At 31.2% G+C, this 22,214-nt stretch overlaps 1 protein-coding gene across 3 annotated transcripts; it reads left to right on the top strand.

Moving 5' to 3' along the window:
* Window positions 1-70: 70 nt before the first annotated feature.
* Window positions 71-14,060, top strand: LOC134700319 (small lysine-rich protein 1-like). Of its 3 annotated transcripts, none has more exons than XM_063561668.1 (3): window positions 71-186; window positions 10,572-10,703; window positions 11,493-14,060. In XM_063561668.1, the coding sequence occupies exons 2-3, from the start codon at window positions 10,665-10,667 to the stop codon at window positions 11,760-11,762; spliced, it is 309 nt and encodes a 102-aa protein (XP_063417738.1). In that variant the 5' UTR covers window positions 71-186; window positions 10,572-10,664; the 3' UTR covers window positions 11,763-14,060. The 3 variants fall into 3 exon arrangements, with proteins under 3 accessions (XP_063417738.1, XP_063417739.1, XP_063417740.1); XM_063561669.1 differs by lacking the exon at window positions 71-186 and adding an exon at window positions 9,238-9,328; XM_063561670.1 differs by lacking the exon at window positions 71-186 and adding an exon at window positions 10,006-10,191.
* Window positions 14,061-22,214: the final 8,154 nt, after the last annotated feature.

The following is a 22,214-nucleotide window of genomic DNA, read 5'->3' as shown; positions in this document are numbered from 1 at the left end:
TGGTATTTTATGTGAAATATAATTTCTTTAAATTCAAAGACAATTTTGATTTAGAATTTAGAACGGAACCGGATATTGTTGCTCATGGTAACTATGACTCGGTTATAAACCGGGAGTTTGACGATGTTTTCTAGATTTATTGATATTTAAACACTCAATCGTATAATTTCAATGATTTCAAGAAGAGTAAGTTTACTAATTTAGTTGTTCATTTCACCCAGATAGCTGTCATAAATAGAATAAATCGAAAAAACTCAGAACTTCTTGATAAGCATCTTTTTGACACAAGCACTTGTCTCTGTCTTTTAAATAAACCTTTTTATAGGAATCTTTGGGTATTCTAATCCAGGGTTTCCCCTGGGTCAATTATTTTTTTCGCCACCTCTTTCGCCAAAACAATATATTTTTCGCCACTTTATTATTTTTTTCGCCAAGTAACACAAATATATTTTTCTTCAAAAAAATATTTTTTTTCCAGACCCCCTCCCCCCCCTAAATAAGAAGTGGGTTTCACAACAAAACAAAGCATCGTATCGCTTGGAATTGATCTCTCTTGTAAGGTGTAGTCATTACATTGAAGGGTTACTCTCATGCCAACCTTTTGAAAAGATTTCTTCATAATGACAGTTTTCATTTCTAGACCATCGAAAATAACTAAAACTATATGCTTGAAACAAAAGTATCACTGAATTGACTTTGAAGTACAGACTCAAATCAATGATCTATATGAAAGTTAAATGATAAAGTTTTAAATCAGAGACCTTTCTTGATTTTGAACATTTTTTGTCAATGTTCTTTTCTGGACTATCATTTAAAGAAGGGGAGGAAGCGTAAAACTTTTGCTTCAAATATGTGGCGTGTCGGAAAGTGGTAAATAAATCCCTTTTGTGACATGTGACAGAAGCCATTTAATCATATCATTTTGTCATATCATACAATCAATACTTTTATTAATTATTCCTTTGATGTCGATAGCTATGAAAGCAATCAGTTGATTATCGATTTTCTGTCAAAATCTAAACGAGTTCCAGGTGAATTCCGAGTATTGTCTGATCGGTAAAGTCAGAGAAACCCGAAAAAAGTAAATAAACAAGATGGCTGAAAATAAATCGTTATATATATTTCTTTCGCCAATGACGAATTTTAATCGCCACAATTATTATTTTTTCGCAAATTGTGAAAATGGCGACCGCCAGCGGAAACCCTGTTCTAACCTATACTGGCAATGGAAAAGCTAGCATAAGCATTTTTTTTTAACGAGAAACTTGCATCACAAACCAATGTCCAGCTTCTGTTGCGATATATTCTTAAATGGTATCGGGATCGTTCGCCCTGATTTCATGTTCGCACTGAGTTTGTTCGCCCTTAAAGTCCGTTCGCCCTGGGTTTGTTCGCCCTATATTCATTTATGATATATGTAAAGATATGTTACATCAATAAACGAAATATATTAAAATTTAGAAATGTCAACTTGACACTATAAGGCAGCAACCATTTGATTTTCTGGGGGGGGGGGGGGGGGGGCTATGGTTTTTTTTGGAAAAAAAAGTTTGTTTCCATTTTTAGGTGAAAAAAATGTTTGTTTCACCCTCAGCTGCCACTATATGTAATGATAAAAGTGAAAGAAAAAAATTGTGTTTCGGTTTGTCGCTAAAAAAATAGATTGTTCTTCGCCAAGGGCGAAAAAAAAAAGTTTGCACAGAAAAAAAATTCATAGCCCCCCCCCAGATAATCAAATGGTTGCTGCCTAATCTCTCTGTAATTTGAATCACACTGGTAAATTTACGTCACTTTTGTATAAAACTCATTGGTACATTTGTATTTATGATGTGGCACTGCAGAAAAAAAATATATATATATATAACTAAATAAATAATTAAATAATTAATTACCAAAAAAAAATTAAAATAAAATTGAATAAATTATTAACCCTTATAAAACCTTAACTATCTATATTGTGAACCTTCTAGTATCTTTAATAAAGACCCCTAACAAATGTTGAATATCTTCTATGTGATGTTTGTAATTATTATTTTCTGTTGTTGCTAACAATACTTCAGATTCAAGTGTTAGTTTTTCTGTTATGAAGTAGAGTGCTGAGCAGAGTTTTTCTCTAGCCTCCTCATAATTTTCACAATCCAGTAGGTTATTAAAAGTTAAATACAGAATATATTTGCTGAAATTCCGAGAAACTTATTTCCTAATAGCAGTTCCACAGAATACATCATAAATAAATATTCGGCGAATATTGTAAACTGCAACATATTCAATTACATACAAATACAGAGGTGTAATTTAGTCTTCAGTTGTTTTACATTAAAAACACAATGTAGTGCTGAAATTCACAGAAACATATATTTACATAGTAGTTACGTAGTTACATACAGATACAAACTAAATAAAGCCAGAGACATATAATACATTATATGTCTCTGGTAAAGCCTCAATACCTTGAAGTCACAATATTTTGTAGTCCTAAAATGTACTGAAACTTATAACCTAGTATAGCAGCTAGCTTTAGACAAGTAAACATGAAACATTGTAAATATTCGGCGAAATTGTAGACAGACTTAACACATTCAAGTATATATATACACACAACGCAACACTTTACTAAAAAATAAAATCAGGGCGAACAGACTCGGGGCAAACAGGTGTTAGGGCGAACAGAATCAGGGCAGACGGACCCGGATTCTTCTTAAATGCTAATGTTGTACTGTTTATAACCCCCCCTTAGCTTGGACAATCAATGCATTTGAATGGGGACATATATATATATATAGTTGGACCCCTCTTTTATCCTTGGTTAGGAACACATAATACATGTATTCTGTATCATATATATACCACTGTCCCAGTACAGGGGAGGGTTGGGATCCAGTTAAAATGTTAAACCCGCCACATTATGGGTGTATGTGCCTGTCCTAAGTCAGAAGCCTGTTTATATTCAGTTGTTGTGGTTTGTTTATGTGTTACATATTTGTTTTTCGTTTTTTTTTAAAATAAATAAGGCTGTTAGATTTTTGTTTGAATTGTTTTACATTGTCATACATTGTCATTTCGGTGCCTTTTATAGCTGACTATGTGGTATGGGCTTAACCTATTGTTGAAGTCTGTACGGTTACCTATAATTGTTATCTTCTGTGTCTGCTGACTGTCATTTTGGTCTCTTGTGGAGAGCTGTCTCATTGATCATCATACCACATCTTCTTTTATATATTTTATGATAACTTACAATGTGAGAGGGAAGCATCCTTAAGGAATGCGGTTTACTGTTTTGTGACAGAAACTTTGCTACTGGTTGTCAGTTAGTGACAAATGTTATATGAGTAACGGTCGGTAACGGCAGATTTTGGACTCAAATATCTGGTTTATCTGCAATATCTGGAGAAAGATTTTGGACACTTTTTAAACACTTCAGTGTCTATTTCAGTTGATTCAATTAGTTTATGTGAAATTTTTATTTTTTAACTGATTCACACGTTAAAAACGCTCCGATTCAAGTTTTAATATGAAAAATCTAACAAATATATGCCAAAAAATGTCACTTATCAGATGGTTTTTGTCAAAAATGAAAGTGGCAGCATGCATGTTCATTCTCAACCTTTTTATATATTATATATTATCATAAAATACAACTTACAATTCAATACATGTACAAAGAATGAACATGAATGCGGCCACTTTCATTTAAGACGAAAACAGTCAAAAATTTAACTACAATGTAAAATGCAGAAATTGTGAAGATTTTAGTCATTTAGCATGACTTAATGATGCAAACTGATACATGTGCATTCTATTGTAAAAAAAAGCCCATATTTATTACTCGATTTATTTCGCTTGACTGGGCGGAGTTTAACCAGTTCGCTCATAATAAATTTAAACCAGTCCATCTATAGATAGGTGTATTAGTATAAACTCATCAATGAAGTGTCGAGTAATTCTTTTGTAAATTCCTTTGATGACACTGATAGGTGATTAGAAATCAGGAATAATTATAACGGCAATCATCTTTATCACACACATCTTCAAATAGACTGTCCTTATGCAAATTAAAACCTAGCTCCGCCCGATCAGTTGAAATAACATTGCTAATATGTAGCAGAAGCATTCGTCTTTCCAATAAATAACTAAAAGTGTACATTTTTAACAATTTTGTAAATCTGCTATATTTTTGGGGCAAAAAAGTGGTCTTGCTCCTTTAAGAAATAACGAATATTTTTACTGTTTTATGTAAATAAGCCAGGCCAAGTACCCCAATATCCCTATTCCATATGAGGCTATCTGTAAAAGGACACCCTGTCAACTGAGCCCATTTTAGAATTGGCTCTACAAACTTGGGCTACTAGAAGAATTATGATTAAAGATGTCATTTACATTATTTCAAATTGATTATCAGTTTAACTAAATAATTCTAAACATTTTACAAGAAATAAATAATTTTGATCATTTTACAAGAAATAAATAATTTTGATCATTTTACATTAAATGTTTTGATCATTTTACATTAAATGTTTTGATCATTTTACATGAAATTATCAATTTTTAACATTTCAGACATTGTCAGACTTGTGTTTTGTTGACAACTTTTATTATAAAGTTGTTATAAATTCAAAATAAAAAAATATATTGAAAAAAAACAGGTTAAAAACATAATCTTCAAAAGATTGGCTAAATTCTTTTCCTTTTTTTTTTGTACTTTATTTCTGTATTAAAATAATGGATAGTCGTTTGTCATTATTCATGTTATTTGAGTTTTCTCCAGAATCCCAGAAAACAGTGTCCAAGTATTTTCATTAGTTATTGTAACTTTTGTTTGTGTATATAATTGTAAATGCTTGTAATCTTATATGTCTATGAAAATCATATCTATTTGATAATTTTATTTTGCAACGATTCAAAAATTTTCAAAAGAAGTGGGCCATCCATGTGTTTATTGAAAAGTTTATAGATAAATCCATCCATATGTAGATATTGTTTTAAAATTAAGAACAAATTTGACTTATATTTTTTTTCATTTAACAACTCCCTTTTGTTAGTTTTGAGCAAATTTTATGTGATTGCTTTTGGTGTGTACATTTTGGCAATGTATGCAAAAAAAAATTATTAAATAGAACAATCTCAAAGAGTTTATCACCCACTCTTGTTGATCCTTCTACCATAACATATTTGAGTTTAATCCAAATCTGGTCACTCTGGTGTTATATTTACCTGCAAAGCTCCAGAATGTTATTGTTTTTTTTTCAACCTTTTTGTTTTGAAATTGTCAGGTGCTTAGTGTCATCCTTCAATCCAAATTTAAGGATTCTCTTTAATAGTTAATTCTATCCTGCTACTAATACATGTACATGTACATATTATGTACATGTTCATTGGAAGAGGGATTTAAGAATAGTACATGTATACATGTCTGCAAAAAAATATATTTCAGTATCTACATTGTACATGTATGGTCTGACAATTTTTAATACATACTGGCCTGTCACAAACACTGCAGATTTTAATAATAAAAAAAAGAAGATGTGGTAGGATTGCCAATGAGACAAATATCCACAAAAGACCAAAATGACACAAACATTAACAGTTATAGGTCACCGTACAGCCTTCAACAATGAGCAAAGCCCATACAGCATATAGTCAGCTAAAAAAGGCCTGATAAGACAATGGTACATGATAAACTTAATGGTGATGAGACTTAGTGAACATAATTGTAGTGTTTTTCTTTTTTTCCCATTTTCTTGTGCAGCAGTATCCAACCAACAGCTGTAACTATAATTGATTAGGGGTTGTTTTTAATATTCTGTTCAAGTAAGTTAGTTATATATACAGGCTATTATTTAAACTTTGAATTATTTTTGATTATGGAATTTGCATAAATTCTTGTGCTTGAAATTTTTTATAAATTCCATTCTGTTAACTATCCTGTTGCTAGCTGCACTGTGCAATTTTTATGTCATGTATTTTACTCTTATGACATATATATGAGGGTTTGGATGGGGTTAAATGATTAAAGAATAATGCCCTTAAAAAATGAAGATTAGAGAATAATGAGCCAAAAAATAGAAGATTAGAGAATAAAAGGGTTAATTTTTGGAAGATTAGAGAAAAAAGTGGTTATTTTTTTAAAGATTAGAGAAAAATGAGGTGAAAATTAAATGTTTACAGAATAACAGACCCCCCCATCCATACCCTCATATATGGTCACGGCTTGCAGCTTAGGAAATATTGTCTGTAATTAATAGTTTGAAAATGGCTTTTACATATGTACATGTATTGTTTCTATGCAACAAGTTTAAATTTTTCAACTAATGCTATTCAAACTTAAAGTTTAATACATGTGCAAAATGAATGTTGTTACTGATGACAAAATTGGGGTTTTAAGTTTGATATTCACTATTTTACGCTCATGCTGTAAAGGTGTTGTAATCCTTTATTGAATGGACAATGGCACTTTTAAGACTTTATTTCCTTTCTGTTCAATATCTTATAAAACATTCTACAAATGTGTATGTTTTCCAATTTTTAGCTAACCTGGCCCACAGCCAGGTGAGCTTTTCCCATCACTTGGCGTCCGTCGTCGTTAACTTTTACAAAAATCTTCTCCTTTGAAACTACTGGGCCAAATAAAACCAAACTTGGGGTATCTAGTTTAAAAAATGTGTCCGGTGACCCGGCCAACCAACCAAGATGGCCACCATGGCTTAAAAATAGAACATAGGGGGAAAATGCAGTTTTTGGCTTATAACTCAAAAACCAAAGCATAAAGAGCTAACTTTGACAGTGGTTGAATTGTTTATCAGGTCAAAATCTATCTAGACTGAAATTTTGAGATGAATCGGACAACCCGATGTTGGGTTGCTGCCCCTGAATTGGTAATTTTTAGGAAATTTTGCTGTTTTTGGTTATTATCTTGAAGATTATTATAGATAGAGATAAACTGTAAATAGCAATAATGTTCAGCAAAGTAAGATATACAAATAAGTCAACATGACCGAAATGTTCAATTGACCCCCTAAGGAGTTATTGTCCTTTACAGTCCATTTTTAACAATTTTCCACTGAAACTACTGGGCCAAGTTCGTTATAGATAGAGATAATTGTAAGCAGCAAGAATGTTCAGTAAAGTAAGATGTACAAACACATGATACCATCATCAAAACACAATTTTGTGAAGAATCCATCTGTGTCCTTTGTTTAATATTCACATAGACCAAGGTGAGCGACACAGGCTCTTTAGAGCCTCTAGTTTGATATGTTGTTTCTGATGATCAGATTGATGTCAAGATCATTATTAAGGAAGTTTGCAACTCTGTTTCTTTAAATTAAACTTTTTAAAAGACTATTATAAATTGATAGTATATAAAGGAACTAAAAAAGTAGAAAATATATATGTTTAAGCCATTGGAAATTTGGCGGGAAATAATTCTCTCTAGACTTTTCATACATTTAACATTTATGACATTGGTACCATTTTCCTTTCAAAAGTTTTGAAAAAATAACAAGAATTTTATAGGATTACAAATGTTATTTTGTATATTTTGATAATTTCATTTATATTGTCCTGAATAATGGGACTTTTATCATTAAAACTAGTTTAATTCATATCACTCAATACGCTCAATACTTTTTACAAATACTGGTTAGCTTATATGTACTTGCTGGCATTAAATGAGTACCATGCACTCTATCAAGATTAAGCTGCGCGCGCTGTTGTCAGTAGGATAACAGGGGGTTACAAAAAAGTATTTTGATTTGAGGAGGATGTTTTCTTAGAAAGTTTAGATATGGAAATTATTTTTAGGACCATGCAGCATGCCATTGAACAATTATTACTGACTTTGGATGAAGTTCATACAAATTATTTACAAACCCCAGAGACATGATATTAATAAATAACTACAATTGAGTTTCCAGTTGAAAATGTTTTAAGTTTTTCAAAAGAATATTTCCTTTTTTTTACACCAATGAGATTTTTTTTGTAGTCATATAAAAAAATCATGATAATACTGATACATCTGTTGTAGAGTTGTCACTGACTCAGACGTACTTATAAATATAATTATTTTCTGTGACTGTATCTTACATTAATTTGTAGGATCCTTTACTATAGATAATTTAGCTGATCTGTAACAATAACATCTTCATGCCTTATATATCATGTACTGTAGTACGCCGCTAGATTAAAACTGATGTGGAAAGGTAACACACGGCCAGTGAAAGCTCTTTTTTTGAGAGCCCAGGTGGTCGTGTGGTCTAGCCGGACGGCTGCAGTGCAGGCGATTTGGTGTCAAGATATCACAGTAGCATGGGTTCAATTCTGATGTAAAACTTGTGACACAAGAAGAAGGCGGCTCATTTGTTGAGCTGAAATATTTGTCAACATGATTTAATAACAACAGTTTCGTTTGTTAACCCCTTATATCAGTACCGTTGTGCAAATCTTTAGACTGATATATATATATGTATATATATATGCAACTCGTCTAAACATCAACCTAACATTGTTGGGTTGATGTTTAGACGAGTTGCATATACATTATGTACACAGCCATGTATCACCATCATTGATATATATATATATATTAATTTTAAAATTAATAAATGGATGAATCATTCATTGATATTTCAAAAACTAACAAAACGTGTTTCAAGATTGTAAATTCTATCAAAGAAGATACTTTAAACATGTTTGCCTTGCATATATATAACCATATATAATTCTCACAGCCCAGGCAGGAATCAGTCAGTGCATTGGTATTTAATTTTCATAAAGCCATAAACTGTTTTTGTGACAAACATGCATATTAAAAAATCAAGATAATACTATGTATTAAATTGATCAGACATTTCAAAGCTAGATTATGTTGTCAAATGGGGTTTTCTAAATCTATACAAAATATATATACATATAAAACACACAGTGATCTGCCAAAAGAAATATTGAAAATTCTTTTATGTAGTTTCTTTATTTTCTATCATGAACTTGTTATATTTTAATCCATTTTTTCTATCCAAGGGGATCATTCTTTCTTTATAAAATATTTTTAGAATCTGTTCAGAAACTATAAAACTAAGTAATGTGTATTACTTTTTTCAGTTCAAATATTTAGATTAAAAAAAAACATTTTTTCATAACAACTTAACGACACATTCTCCTATCAAGATCTTTTGTCTGTTTGTTACAGTCCATTACTTAGCATTTAAAGCAAATTAGAAACAACGTTTGTGTTAACCCACCGCAGATAAAAATATTGACTGGTGTCTTTTGTATAAAACTCAGCCCTTTAACATTGTCACATATTGTTGAAAAGGTGTTAGCATTATAACAGGTACGTGGTCATGAAAAATCATTTAACAATGTATAAACTTCTTGAGGTTATTTTTTTGTGTTATAATTAGATGTTGATATTGTCATCCATGTAATTTTTATCAAATTGATCTTTAAAAATTAATTTAAATTGCTAAGATTTTTAATTGGTATAGATAATCGAACAAATTTGAAAGTTGACATGTTTGAACTAAAAGCTGTGATTTTAATGTATATTTAATATCTCCGTACATAGCCAAGTTATTAAAGGATAGTATAATATTGTTAAGGTTGGTTGTTAAAAGGTATTTACGATATCAGTAGCATGTTTATCTTTCGTTATTGAAATTTTTATAGATGTTGAAAATTGATTGTTAAACGTTGAACCTCTTATGATTGATAGAAATATGACTTTACAAATTTTAATGGAAAATTTAACAGAAAGGCAGAGATCTTTTAATTCTTAACAAAAAAATGGATTCATAAAAGTCAGATTGGACATGTACAACAGTATTGCTAAGATATTGTTAAGATATAGTTTGGTTGGTAACCAATGGATGCTAATTTATGGTTATTATTAAAAGGTTCATACATGTATCATTCTGATTTTGTAGGCGTTAGTTCATGTCTGATGTGAATTTATGTCCTCAAATCAATTTTCAATACATTTACAAATACAATTGTATATATATAATGCAATAAGGATGACAAGACCCACTGTGTAAAGGGAATCAGAGTCAAGTTCAAAAAGAAAGGAATAACTGAGGATCGTTTCATGTTATCAGAATGCACATTAATAATACCAGATTAATCAAAATTATTGTTTGAATCTTCTTTGAAACTGGGATGTATTGACTTTTGGTGGAACATAATATCTCAATTTTGGTAATGAATTCCTTAATTAATTTCTGTTGAAGGATGAGTTGTCATTTGCTGTTCTCAAAGAAATATCAATGATCATTACTAGGAATAAATATGCATTGTTAGAAATAAGCAACCCTGTCGTCAAAACAAATCTAATTTCAATAGCATGATGGCAAATAAATTGTCTCCTCTATCTATGGTAAAACACATTTTATTTATTCCAAATAAAAATTTGATTTCAAAACAGTTCTTTTGTGAATTGGTTAGATTAGTTTTGAAGGCAAATACTAATATGTTGTGTAAACTTCCAAATGGGATAATAGATTTTATTGTATGTTCAATTTTTGATTCATCATTCAATAATATATTTAGCATAACTAGTATTTTATTTTTCATTTCAGCATATATGACGGTAGCCATATTGGCTTTTGACATTTGATATTGTGAATACAAGGATGTAAAATTAATGGTCTCGACAACAGACCAAGTGTTCAATGCATATCCCGTCTGACACAGCAGTCAAAGGAACAATGGTAAGAAAAAGAAGTCTTAATGTACTTGCCAATCTTTGATTTTTTTTTTTAAAGAAAATAAGAATTTAAGATGTGCTATAATTGCCAAATGAGGCAACCACTAACTAGAAACCAAATAACATAGATGTTAGCTATGCTCTGGTAGATACATGTAGTGTGCTGATATTTGTATATTATTATTAAGTAATTGAAAATACATGCTAAGTTTTTTGTACTTAGTTATGTTGAAACTCATTAAGCAACCATTTTATACTTCCTTGCAAAAATTGTCCTGGTCTTTGCCTTGGTTTCAACAGGGAAAGTAGGTCTAGTAATTACTTGACTCCATACATTTGCCCTGACGTCATTCTGTTCAAAACACCTACGATAGAAACTTTGGACAAAGATTTTTTGGTTTTTATGTAAAAGGATGAATTTATATTTAGTTTGGGCTTGAATTAGTAATGATAACTTGTAAGCAATTTTCACAAATTTCATAACACTCAATTTCAAGGAAATTTTTTTGGTCTACTTTTTATGTTTCTATATAAGGGAATGGTTTTATATTTGGTCTTTGAGAAAGTTATGTTGTAGCTAGATTAAATTGAAATGGACTTTGAATTATGAATGATTCTCATTTCATACATTTTATCAGTTTAAGATCTCTAATGTTAAACATACAATGACAGGTAATTCAGTCTGCTCAGAGACATTTGAGTTTTTTGAAAATTGCAATCAGTTCAATTTGTGAAAAAGTGAAAAATCTCTGTAAATTATACTTTAATCAAATACCTTTTTTTATTATTTCAGCCAGGGAAGAAAAAGGGTGGGGGGAAAAAATCGGGTAAAAAATCAGGTAAAAAATCTGGAAAGAAAAGTGGCAAAAAATCAGCAAGAGCCTCAGCCAAATCAGGAAAGAGTGAAAAAGAAGGACCCCCAGATATTATGAGTGGACCTGCTATGGAGAATTTATATTTTATTGCACATGATGCACCTGATGCATTAGAAAAACGTGGCTTTGGGTGGCCTGAGGCACCAAAGGGTAAAAAAGGAAAAAAAGGAAAAAAGAAAAAGAAGTGAAGAATTTGAATTCAGGTCTATTGACCACAAGTCAATTAATAGTGCCACATTTTTTTTCTCTCAAGAAAATGCAACATTATGTTATTAGAGCTTTAACTGACTGTTTAATGAATATATATGTGATTGAGCATGTTGAATGTCTGTTCTATTTTTGTCCTGGATGTTTACCACGGCTGAATAGGTAATGGGTACTATAACTACACAATGTCATCTGTATTGCCAAATTCAGTCATAGCATTTTGCCTGCCATTATTGTTATAGATTTTTGTAGACGTTCATATTTATTTACAAAACTTGTTATGTTTAAATGAATGTGTTGGTATGTTTTATAATAGATTGTGCGTGTATGTGTTCTCATTCAAAATATGGTTGTTGACTGATTTATATTTGTGAATCTCATGCTAAATCTAAAAATTAGAAGACAACAAATATTAGAATCTAGTCATAGAAGAGTTTTTAACAAGAATTTATCATTGCAGTTTATACTAATAGCAAAGTTTGAAAATATATTCTATTTATAAGCCATATCATTTTATTACGAAATAAAAGATAGTTTTGTATGCATTAGTATGACAACGGCATAAAATATGTAGATTCTACATGTTCCCGCAAAATAAAGACATGAATGTCCAAAGTTTTAGAATAACAGTTGCATGAAATGTTCCTTATAAAGTTCAACTTGAAAAATAAGATACTTAGTTTATGGAAATTCCATACATGTATTTGATAGAAGTTATATAAATTCAACATTGCTAATACTTATAAAGTATAACACTCAAGTTAAATCCATCATTAAATTAAAACTATGATTATAAATATGCACTTTTGTATGAAGTATGAACAAGTTATATATTTAATAAAAAAAATAAAAAAATATTGTGCCTACAAAGTTGAATACAACGAAACAATTAAACAAATGGCCTTTTGTAATGTGAAATCTTCTTTTCTGCCTAATAAGTTTTGTTTTACACTGTCTTAAATATTTTTAAAGCATTGTTTTGTTAATTAGTAATTTAATACAGTAGTATTATATAGCTCAAATATTATCTTGCCTTTTGTTCTAGTTGATTTATTGTTTGATTGATTTTTAATAAAGTAAAAATTTGAAATGAAATTTAACTCCATTTGAAATTATTAGGGGGGGTCTCTTTAGTCATGTATGGTTTGTGTTTCCTTTAAAGATTTTTCATATATATCTTTCCAAATATCTTAGATATTTATTAATTGATTATTTTTTATTTTATTTTGTGAATGTTTGACGAATGTTAAGAATTGATACAATAAAGCTAAAACTGTGATTTTAGAATTATCTCCCTTTGTATGATATTTTATTCAATTTTTAAAACTCAAATGAAAATACTACATTTTGACTTCAATTGTGGTTTAACTAAAGTTATTTGCACTGAAAACATTTCAACACTTTGTGAATAAGTTTATAATATACAACATTGAAGTTCTGACTATTAAGAAATCTGTTAGCCAAAGAATATCGTTTAAAAGCCTTTGATATTGACGAATTTTCAATTTACACAGCATTTCACATATGCCAAATTAAAATCAATAATATTTTATACAGAAGTGTCCTTTAAATGTGATCTCTGATTGTTGATTTAAGGTTTTACACAGTAACACTTAGTTGTTTCAAAATGCTACATAGTTTGTTAGGAATCACATGTAGACTCTCAAACCATTTATATCACATATTATATACATTTTGTATTTTTGCTTTCTTTTGATTAATATAAGATATGGTGTGAATAGAAAAATATATAAGATTCTGTAACATTTTATTTTCATTACATTTAGGTGTTCTGTTTTAAAAAAAGTTCCATTTTGGAGTTTAATTTTTTTGTCATATCTAAATCCATTTGTTTTGTGATTACTAGTTCTCTGTGTGCCAATTCATGGACAGGAAAGACAGTTATATACATATATATTTGAAAATTACATGAAAAAATAACCGTTTAATAAAACATAAAATCATATTATTTCTGCGTTGTCATGGCAAAAGCAGTATCAAATTCTAAAAATATAGAAATACTTCTTTTTCTTAGCAGTATTCTGTGAAGGTGTAAGAATGGTGAAAAAAAAGTGATTAATGGAAGTCCAAATAGTGCTTTATTGAAAAGTTAGCAAGATTGTTTTTCCTGCCCATGATTGTTTATTTGTTAATTAATTATTTTTGGAGCAGGGAAATATTACAAGTGTTCTTTACTAGATATTTATATGACGTAAAAGAAAATATTTTTTATACATCTTATTGTTACATCTCATGTGATATCCGTGAATAACAAATAGTAGAAACTATTTATTGCCAAATAAAAATATGAAAAAATATGTCTTTCAATTAACAAGTGAGTTCCTTTTAACAAAGCTGGGATGAGAATATTTTTCTAAGATATTAGAAGATGTGGTATGAGACAAATCTCCATCCAAGTCACAATTTGTAAAAAGTAAACCATTATAGCTCAAAGTATGGCTTTCAACATGGAGCCTTTGCTTACATTGAACAGCGAGCTATAATGGACCTAAGAAAATACTAGTGTAATACCATTCAAATTTCAAATAGAAAAACCAATGGTCTATTCTATATAGTTGAATTAGTCTTTTCACAAAAACCTAATTTCTTTTTCTAGTTGTTACTTGATAGGTCTAATGTAGAAATCAGCTTCCATGTTCATTCTAAAATATCCCATGTTATAGTATGCAGAAATAGTCAGAAAAACACCATTTCATCCACTGACCCACCAACATATCTTCTCAAAACTTCTAGTGAAGGATTTCAAGGCAAAAAGTAAAGTATATTTTAATCCTGATCTGTTACTTTAAGGTAATTTGAATTGATCTTACACTTTTTATTTTTACATCTGTTTTTGACTCTCTGTAATTTGCTTTCCCGTTTCGCTGGTAAAATGAGGTGGTTTTACTAAACAGATTTCCTATGCTTCAATAGAAGATGGACTAATTTGCTCACCATACACTCTCCACAGTCAAAAAAGCTGTATGACTTATCAAACAGCTCTGATCAGGATTCAATTTGGTTGCTGTTTAAACAATTCACCATAGTACACTGTAGTTAAATAAATCAAGAGTTCCAAATGGTGAAGTTGAAATCATCACTTCGTAAATTTTACGTAAGCCATCACAAGTTAGTTGACTGTTATGGAATAACCGTTTCACAAATGATATTAGATATGTTCCTTGCGTCGTAACTACAATCCTCTTCCCTTTCATGAATGTGACCTACTGAATTAGACAATTTACCGGATTTGTTATCACATTAAGCAACAGGACGGGTGCCACATATGGAGCAGGATCTGCTTACCCTTACAGAGCACCTGAGGTCACCCCTAGTTTTGTGGGGTTCCTGTTGTTTATTCTTTAGTTTTCTATGTTGTGTCATGTATGCTATTGTTTGTCTGTTGGTCTTTTTCATTTTTAGCCATTGCATAGAAACGTCGCACGATACTGGTGTCACCTAACGTTACACACTCAAAGACGTAAGACAAAATAAAAACGTTGGAATGCATGTTGTTCAGATGGCTTTTTACAATAAATTTTAAAGGATTGATTTTTTCCCTAAGAAGGATTTTTTTTCTTAGATAAAATATGTTAAGCTTTAGTTTTATTAACAAATCAAAAATAAAAAAGTAACTTGAATTGAAACCATTTAATTATATACATTTTAATTATAAGGGCAATCGCTTTTTTTTTTATGAAATAATTATGCACTGCAAATGCATTCATTTTTGCACTCCATAATGTCAAGGCAAAAGGACTACGGCATATCTAGCATGGCAGTTCTGCACAAATATATGCAAGGGAATTATATATAGCGGGAACAATTATTATAGCTGTTTTTTTCTATTAATTTGTATTATAGCAGATCCGACTATTATAGTCCGGTAACACTTCAGATCCGCGAGGAAATCTCTCTCCCCACCCCTTCTTTGTGAATTGGTAGAGCTTCAAAATAAAACATTGATTTTAAAGTTTTCTTATTAAGCAACAAATTAAAATAGCCGTATTCCAAATCGTCTGTGAAAACCGCAGGCATGACAACTAGACGGAACGTAAGAAGCTTACTTTATTAAATAAGGTCAAAATCGCATGTGGGGACATTGTATCGGACATTTTAGTTTTATCTGATATCTCGTATATTAGATTTAATTTATGGGAATTTAATATAAAACTAGAGGCTCTAAAGAGCCTGTGTCGCTCACCTTGGTCTATGTGCATATTAAACAAAGGACACAAATGGATTCATGACAAAATTGTATTTTGGTGATGGTGATGTGTTTGAAGTTCTTACTTTACTGAACATTCTTGCTTCTTACAATTATATCTATAATGAACCTTGCCCATTAGTAACAGAGAAAAATATTTGGTAAAAATTTACATAAAATTACCGAATTCATGAAAATTGTTAAAAATTGACTATAAAGGGCAATAACTCCTTAAGGGGTCAATTGACCATTTAGGTCATGTTGACTTATTTGTAGATCTTACTTTGCTGAACATTATTGCTGTTTACAGTTTATCTCTATCTATAATAGTATTCAAGATAATAACCAAAAACGGCAAAATTTCTTTAAAAATTACCAATTGGAGGGCAGCAAGCCAACAACCGATTGTCCAATTCATCTGAAAATTTCAGGGCAGATAGATATTGACCTAAAAAACATTTTTATCCCATGTCAAAGTTCCTCAAAATGCTTTGGTTTTTGAGTTATAAGCCAAAAACTGCATTTTACCCCTATGTTCTATTTTTAGCCGTGGCGGCCATCTTGGTTGGTTGACCGGGTCACGCCACACATTTTTTAAACTAAATACCCCAAAGATGATTGTGGCCAAGTTTGGATTAATTTGGCTCAGTAGTTTCAGAGGAGAAGATTTTTGTAAAAGATTACTTAGATTTATGAAAAATGGGAAAAAAATCGACTATAAAGGGCAATAACTCCTAAAGGGGTCAACTGACCATTTCGGTCATGTTGACTTATTTGTAAATCTAACTTTGCTGAACATTATTACTGTTTACAGTTTATCTCTATCTATAATAATATTCAAGATAATAACCAAAAACAGCAAAATTTCCTCAAAATTACCAATTCAGGGGCAGCAACCCAACAACAGGTTAAACGATTCATCTGAAAATTTCAGGGCAGATAGATCTTGACCTGATAAACATTTATACCCCATGTCAGATTTCCTCTAAATGCTTTGGTTTTTGAGTTATAAGCCAAAAACTGCATTTTACCCCTATGTTCTATTTTTAGCCGTGGCGGCCATCTTGGTTGGATGACCGGGTCACGCCACACATTTTTTAAACTAGATACCCCAATGATGATTGTGGCCAAGTTTGGTTTGTTTTGGCCCAGTAGTTTCAGAGGAGAAGATTTTTGTAAAAGCTAACGCCGGACGACGACGGACGACGGACGACGGACGACGGACGACGGACGACGGACGACGGACGCCGGACGCCAAGTGATGAGAAAAGCTCACTTGGCCCTTTGGGCCAGGTGAGCTAAAAAGAGATAAATTTTTGTACTTTTATCTATTACAAAGTTTTTTATGTAGCAAATGGCACTGTATGAAATAAACATCATGAAAAAACAGAAAACGTTACCCTACGTTTAATATTGTTCGAAGGGGACAAAATGTCGGACATTGCTAATCAACTCGAGTAAAAAGAATTTGTTTTAAAAATTCCTGTTTATTGCACGAGGCTAAAGTGTGATCTTTGTACAAAATATAAGTATAAGAATTATTTACTTTCGACATGGGGATTGCTCTGGAATTCTCTTTTTTGGGACAATTTAAAAAAAATTACGGCAACCTTTCGTGCATGGGACACATAATTTGTATCATCTTGATCTCTTCTCTTATATTTCCGTCTTATCGAGAGAGAGAAATCGACATTACGTCATCGCCCACTTATATATTCCTTGTTCTATACAAACTTTTATATCGTTTGGTAAAAAAGATCACATGTTTTTTACGGTATTCAGAATTTCACAAAACTAAAAGTTTAACGCGGGACAAGGAAATCATGTTGCAAAATAAATGTTTTATTGAGTTTTAATTAATGAAAATGGTCTGTTACATATACAAAATTGCAATAATCTGAAAGAAGAGTTTAAAAGCTTTAAAATGATATACAACACTTTATAATATCATTGTTTTTGTTTAAAAATTAACATTATGAATGTGTCTTGTCCGTGATTTCACCAAAGTAACACCAGTAGCGTGCGACGTTTCATTGTTTATTTTCGATTTATTAGATTGACTGTCCCTCTGGTATCATTCGTACCTCTTTAAAGTGGGTAAGATGATAATTGATTGCTCATTAAAGAGTTCATCATACACTGACCTTGGATTGATTGTTTGTTGCTTTACTGTCCTTCAAAATTGTAAAATTATGTTTAATTTCTCACTAAAATTTGTTTTTGATGAGATTATTGCCGATTGCTTACTAAACAGATCACCTTATTTAAAACATTTAACAAAACCTCATGCATTCGTGATAGTCTTTTTGTGTTTACCAAAAAAAAAAGATTTATTTTTAAAACATTTTCTATTGTTTCTCACTGTTATGGTAATGTGATTGCTTCTTTCCAATTCCTGATTTTTAGTGATGTAAATGTTTTCGTTTGAAATTTTACAACAATCCACTATTGCTCTGTACAAGAAACAATCAAACTTCGTTTTTATTTTAAAAAAGTCAACTCAGTTGAACAACATCCATGCAGAGAACGTAATGGAAAAAACCCAGCAACAAAAAACCAAGGATTTGTATAGATATATATAACTATACAAATCCTTGAAAAAAAACGCAATGAAATAGCGTTATGTCATAAACATTGATAAAAGACAATCAAATTCTCCTTACATCATTTGTGTCATCACAGAATGCCAATACGCACTGTTTAACCACCCACGAGCACCTCCACGAATTCCTTTAGTCGAGCAACCAAAGATACAATGGTTATAATATACAATGTAAGACGAATGTTTCGTCTACACGAGACTCGTCAGTTACGCTCAATCCCAAATGTTGATGCTAACTTGTTGGGTTATTTGGGTGCTGCTATCTTTTGATTACTTCGATTATTCGTTTGTGTTAGCTTTCTTTTGTCATTACCCAGGATTTGTATAGTAAGATTCTTGTTATAACGCATTTTTTTTCCGACTTCATGAATTTTTATTGTCTTGCCTGCGACGAAATGCTCAAAATGCGCACTATATTCCTTGCGATTCGTCACTCTTTTAAATTACTTTTTTGTTTGCTTGCGACGGAATGGTGTCGTTTTTTCAGTGGTAGGCCTAAGTGGTGTTAACAATTGGAAGATTTTTTACCATAAAATCGATCCCGATTTTCGCCTTGGTTAGCTATCATTCATGGTTGGAATAGTTTGGGGAGATATGTAAGATTTTCTGAATTTCCAATATATATATATATATATATTATAAACGAGTCTAAATTGAAAACTACGTTATATATGTATATTATATACATTGTGTATATCAAAACTTGAAGACGTTCGTTTTCCATGTCCCAGATTCTAGCTAGATTTTGTACACTAAATTTTCCAATTTTATTCAATTCCCGTAGATACAGTTGTTCCTTGTACTATTAACCTTATTTTCTACTTTTATTTCAACTGTAGCTTTAAGAATTTCGTTTTTTTTTCGGATTTTTTTTTTTTTTTTTTAAACTTTTTATTAAGATATCCACAATATATATATATTATTCAAATATCGATATGGGAGTCAAAAATCTAGAATATGATATAAAATAAGGAGATGTGGTATGATTGCCAATGAAACAACGTCTTAAACCCAGGGCAAATTATGCGGATTCACGCATCACATCCAAGAATAGTTTCTCTATACACAAGATAGATTTGGCCACTTACGTAACACCCCAAGGACACGACCACAGTGTTATGGTGGAAATATATTTTTAGCGCCTAGTTTTTTCATATGCATCGTTTTTCTTTTTGTCATTTAGAGCAAAGTCTGACAGTCACAGATGCTGCCGATTATATTGTAAATGTAATATTGTTTTGCAAATGCATCGCGATTGCTCCGTGTCAATAAAAATTACGGAATCTAATGAAACATATACAACAACAAAAAACAAAACAAAAACAACCAAAAATACAAAACAAACCTCTCGACACTGTTCATTGAATGGGTGTCCATGCAGACTAATATTGTGACCCATATCAGATCATATCAAACCAGTGTTGTTGCTTTAAAATGGTGCATAGTGTTATCATCATACGAAATAAGCACACTTCTTCACTAAAAACACAAAGATAAAAACTACTGAAAAACTATTTATTAGTGTTCAATTTCAAATTTCGAAACGGTTATTTATATTTCTCTTTCCATACATGTAACAAAGTTGTATTGAATGGATTATGTTTATTTTAAAAGCTCTAGGAAGCACAGTTTTCTCATTCCGCCATGTTTCATATCGTATGCCGTGAGAACGTTTTGGGTGTTCTCTATCACGTCCACGTTGCTGATATTAAAAGATGTCTTTTGACAAGATGAAAAATCAAACTACAAATAGAATGTGAATTACCAGTAATTATTCATGATATGTTTATTTAGATAACCATGCAATACGTTCGAGTAACGGTTAAAACTCATAGGTTTCGAGGATTATTTTCCCAAGCGCATAATATTTGTCAAGGTAGAAAAAAGCCGTCGGCTAGCGACGTTTGTCGACGTCACAGTCTTTGTGGTAAATAAATATAGCGGCGGGAATGTGCATGCAGTCATTCCCTCTCACACTGCCACGAGGGTCGGACGGTCCTTCGTTGAGTAACAAGGATTTTTTTTCTTATGACAGAGATTTTTAACTTTTTTGTGAAATTGTAAGTATCTTATTATATAACATTTTTTTATGAACTAATCGAATACCATTTAAGGTAAGTCATTCACAGTAAAATGATAATTTCCTTTACGCTGTGAACTTGTTAAAAATCGCCTACTATTTATATTTAAGGAATAACAGTACTGTAGTTGAAGAGTTGCCACCGTCAATTGTAGATTTGACGGTCGCAAATGCAGTTTTACTGACGACGCGTAGCGGAGACAGTAAAACGGAGATTTGCGACCGTCAAATCAAAATTGACGGTGGCAACTCGTCAACCACAGTACTGTTATTCCGATTCTAATGCATAACAAAAAGAAATAATACGATAAAACTTTTAAAAAGGTATAAATTTGACAAATAAAAAAAATCCGCGAAACTTCATGAATGATTTTCTCACAAAGACGTCATGGCTGAACGTGACGTCATACAAATGAAAACTTACAAACTGGAGGTTATGACGTTACTTGTTCCCTTCAAATTCGAATAAAATAACATTAAAACGGCGAATTTGAGGTAGGTGTTGTTTTATTTTCGATTATATAGTAGTAATCGAACATTTATTGATTCATCAAATCAAAATGGCGGGTCCCTCCTTAGTTACGCCTGGTCAACTGTGGATTTGACGGCAACTTTTAGCCAATGATAAAAATTGTTACATCCAAATTGCATTAGAATATGTAAAGTTTTCACTGTGAACTTGTTAGAGATCGCCTATGTGCATCCTTAGTTACAGATTAAAACTATCGTTACTATCAATATTATGTAAAGTTTTCACTGTGAACTTGTTAGAGATTGCCCATGTGCATCCATAGTTACAGATTAAAACTATCGTTACTATTCATATGATGTAAATTTTTCACTGTGAACTTGTTAGAGATCGCCTATGTGCATCCTTAGTTACAGATTGAAAATTATAGTTACTATTTATATTATGTAAAGTTTTCACTGTGAACTTGTTAGAGGTCGCCCATGTGCATCCATAGTTACAGATTGAAACTATCGTTACTATCAATATTATGTAAAGTTTTCACTGTGAACTTGTTAGAGATCGCCCATGTGCATCCTTAGTTACAGATTAAAACTATCGTTACTATCAATATTATGTAAAGTTTTCACTGTGAACTTATTAGAGTCGCCCATGTGCATCCTTAGTTACAGATTAAAACTATCGTTGCTATCAATATTATGTAAAGTTTTCACTGTGAACTTGTTAGAGGTCGCCTATGTGCATCCTTAGTTACAGATTGAAAGTTATAGTTACTATTTATATTATGTAAAGTTTTCACTGTGAACTTGTTAGAAATCGCCCATGTGCATCCTTAGTTACAGATGGAAATTATCGTTTCTATTTTGGAGTTTCACGATAATATACCATGTAAAGTGTGCGATCTTAATTTGTTAGAGATCCTTAGTCACAGTAGTAAATTCACGATATTATACCATTTAAAGCGTGAACTGTGAATTGTAAGAGAACCTTTGTTACAGTTGGAGATTCGCGATATTATACCATGTAAAGTGTGATCTGTAAATTTATTAAAGATCCTTTGTTACAAATGGACATT

This window comes from Mytilus trossulus, unplaced genomic scaffold (genome assembly GCF_036588685.1).
Source record: "Mytilus trossulus isolate FHL-02 unplaced genomic scaffold, PNRI_Mtr1.1.1.hap1 h1tg000138l__unscaffolded, whole genome shotgun sequence".
In the NCBI taxonomy this organism is placed as follows: domain Eukaryota; kingdom Metazoa; phylum Mollusca; class Bivalvia; order Mytilida; family Mytilidae; genus Mytilus; species Mytilus trossulus.
This window is presented reverse-complemented; position numbering and strand designations above follow the sequence as displayed.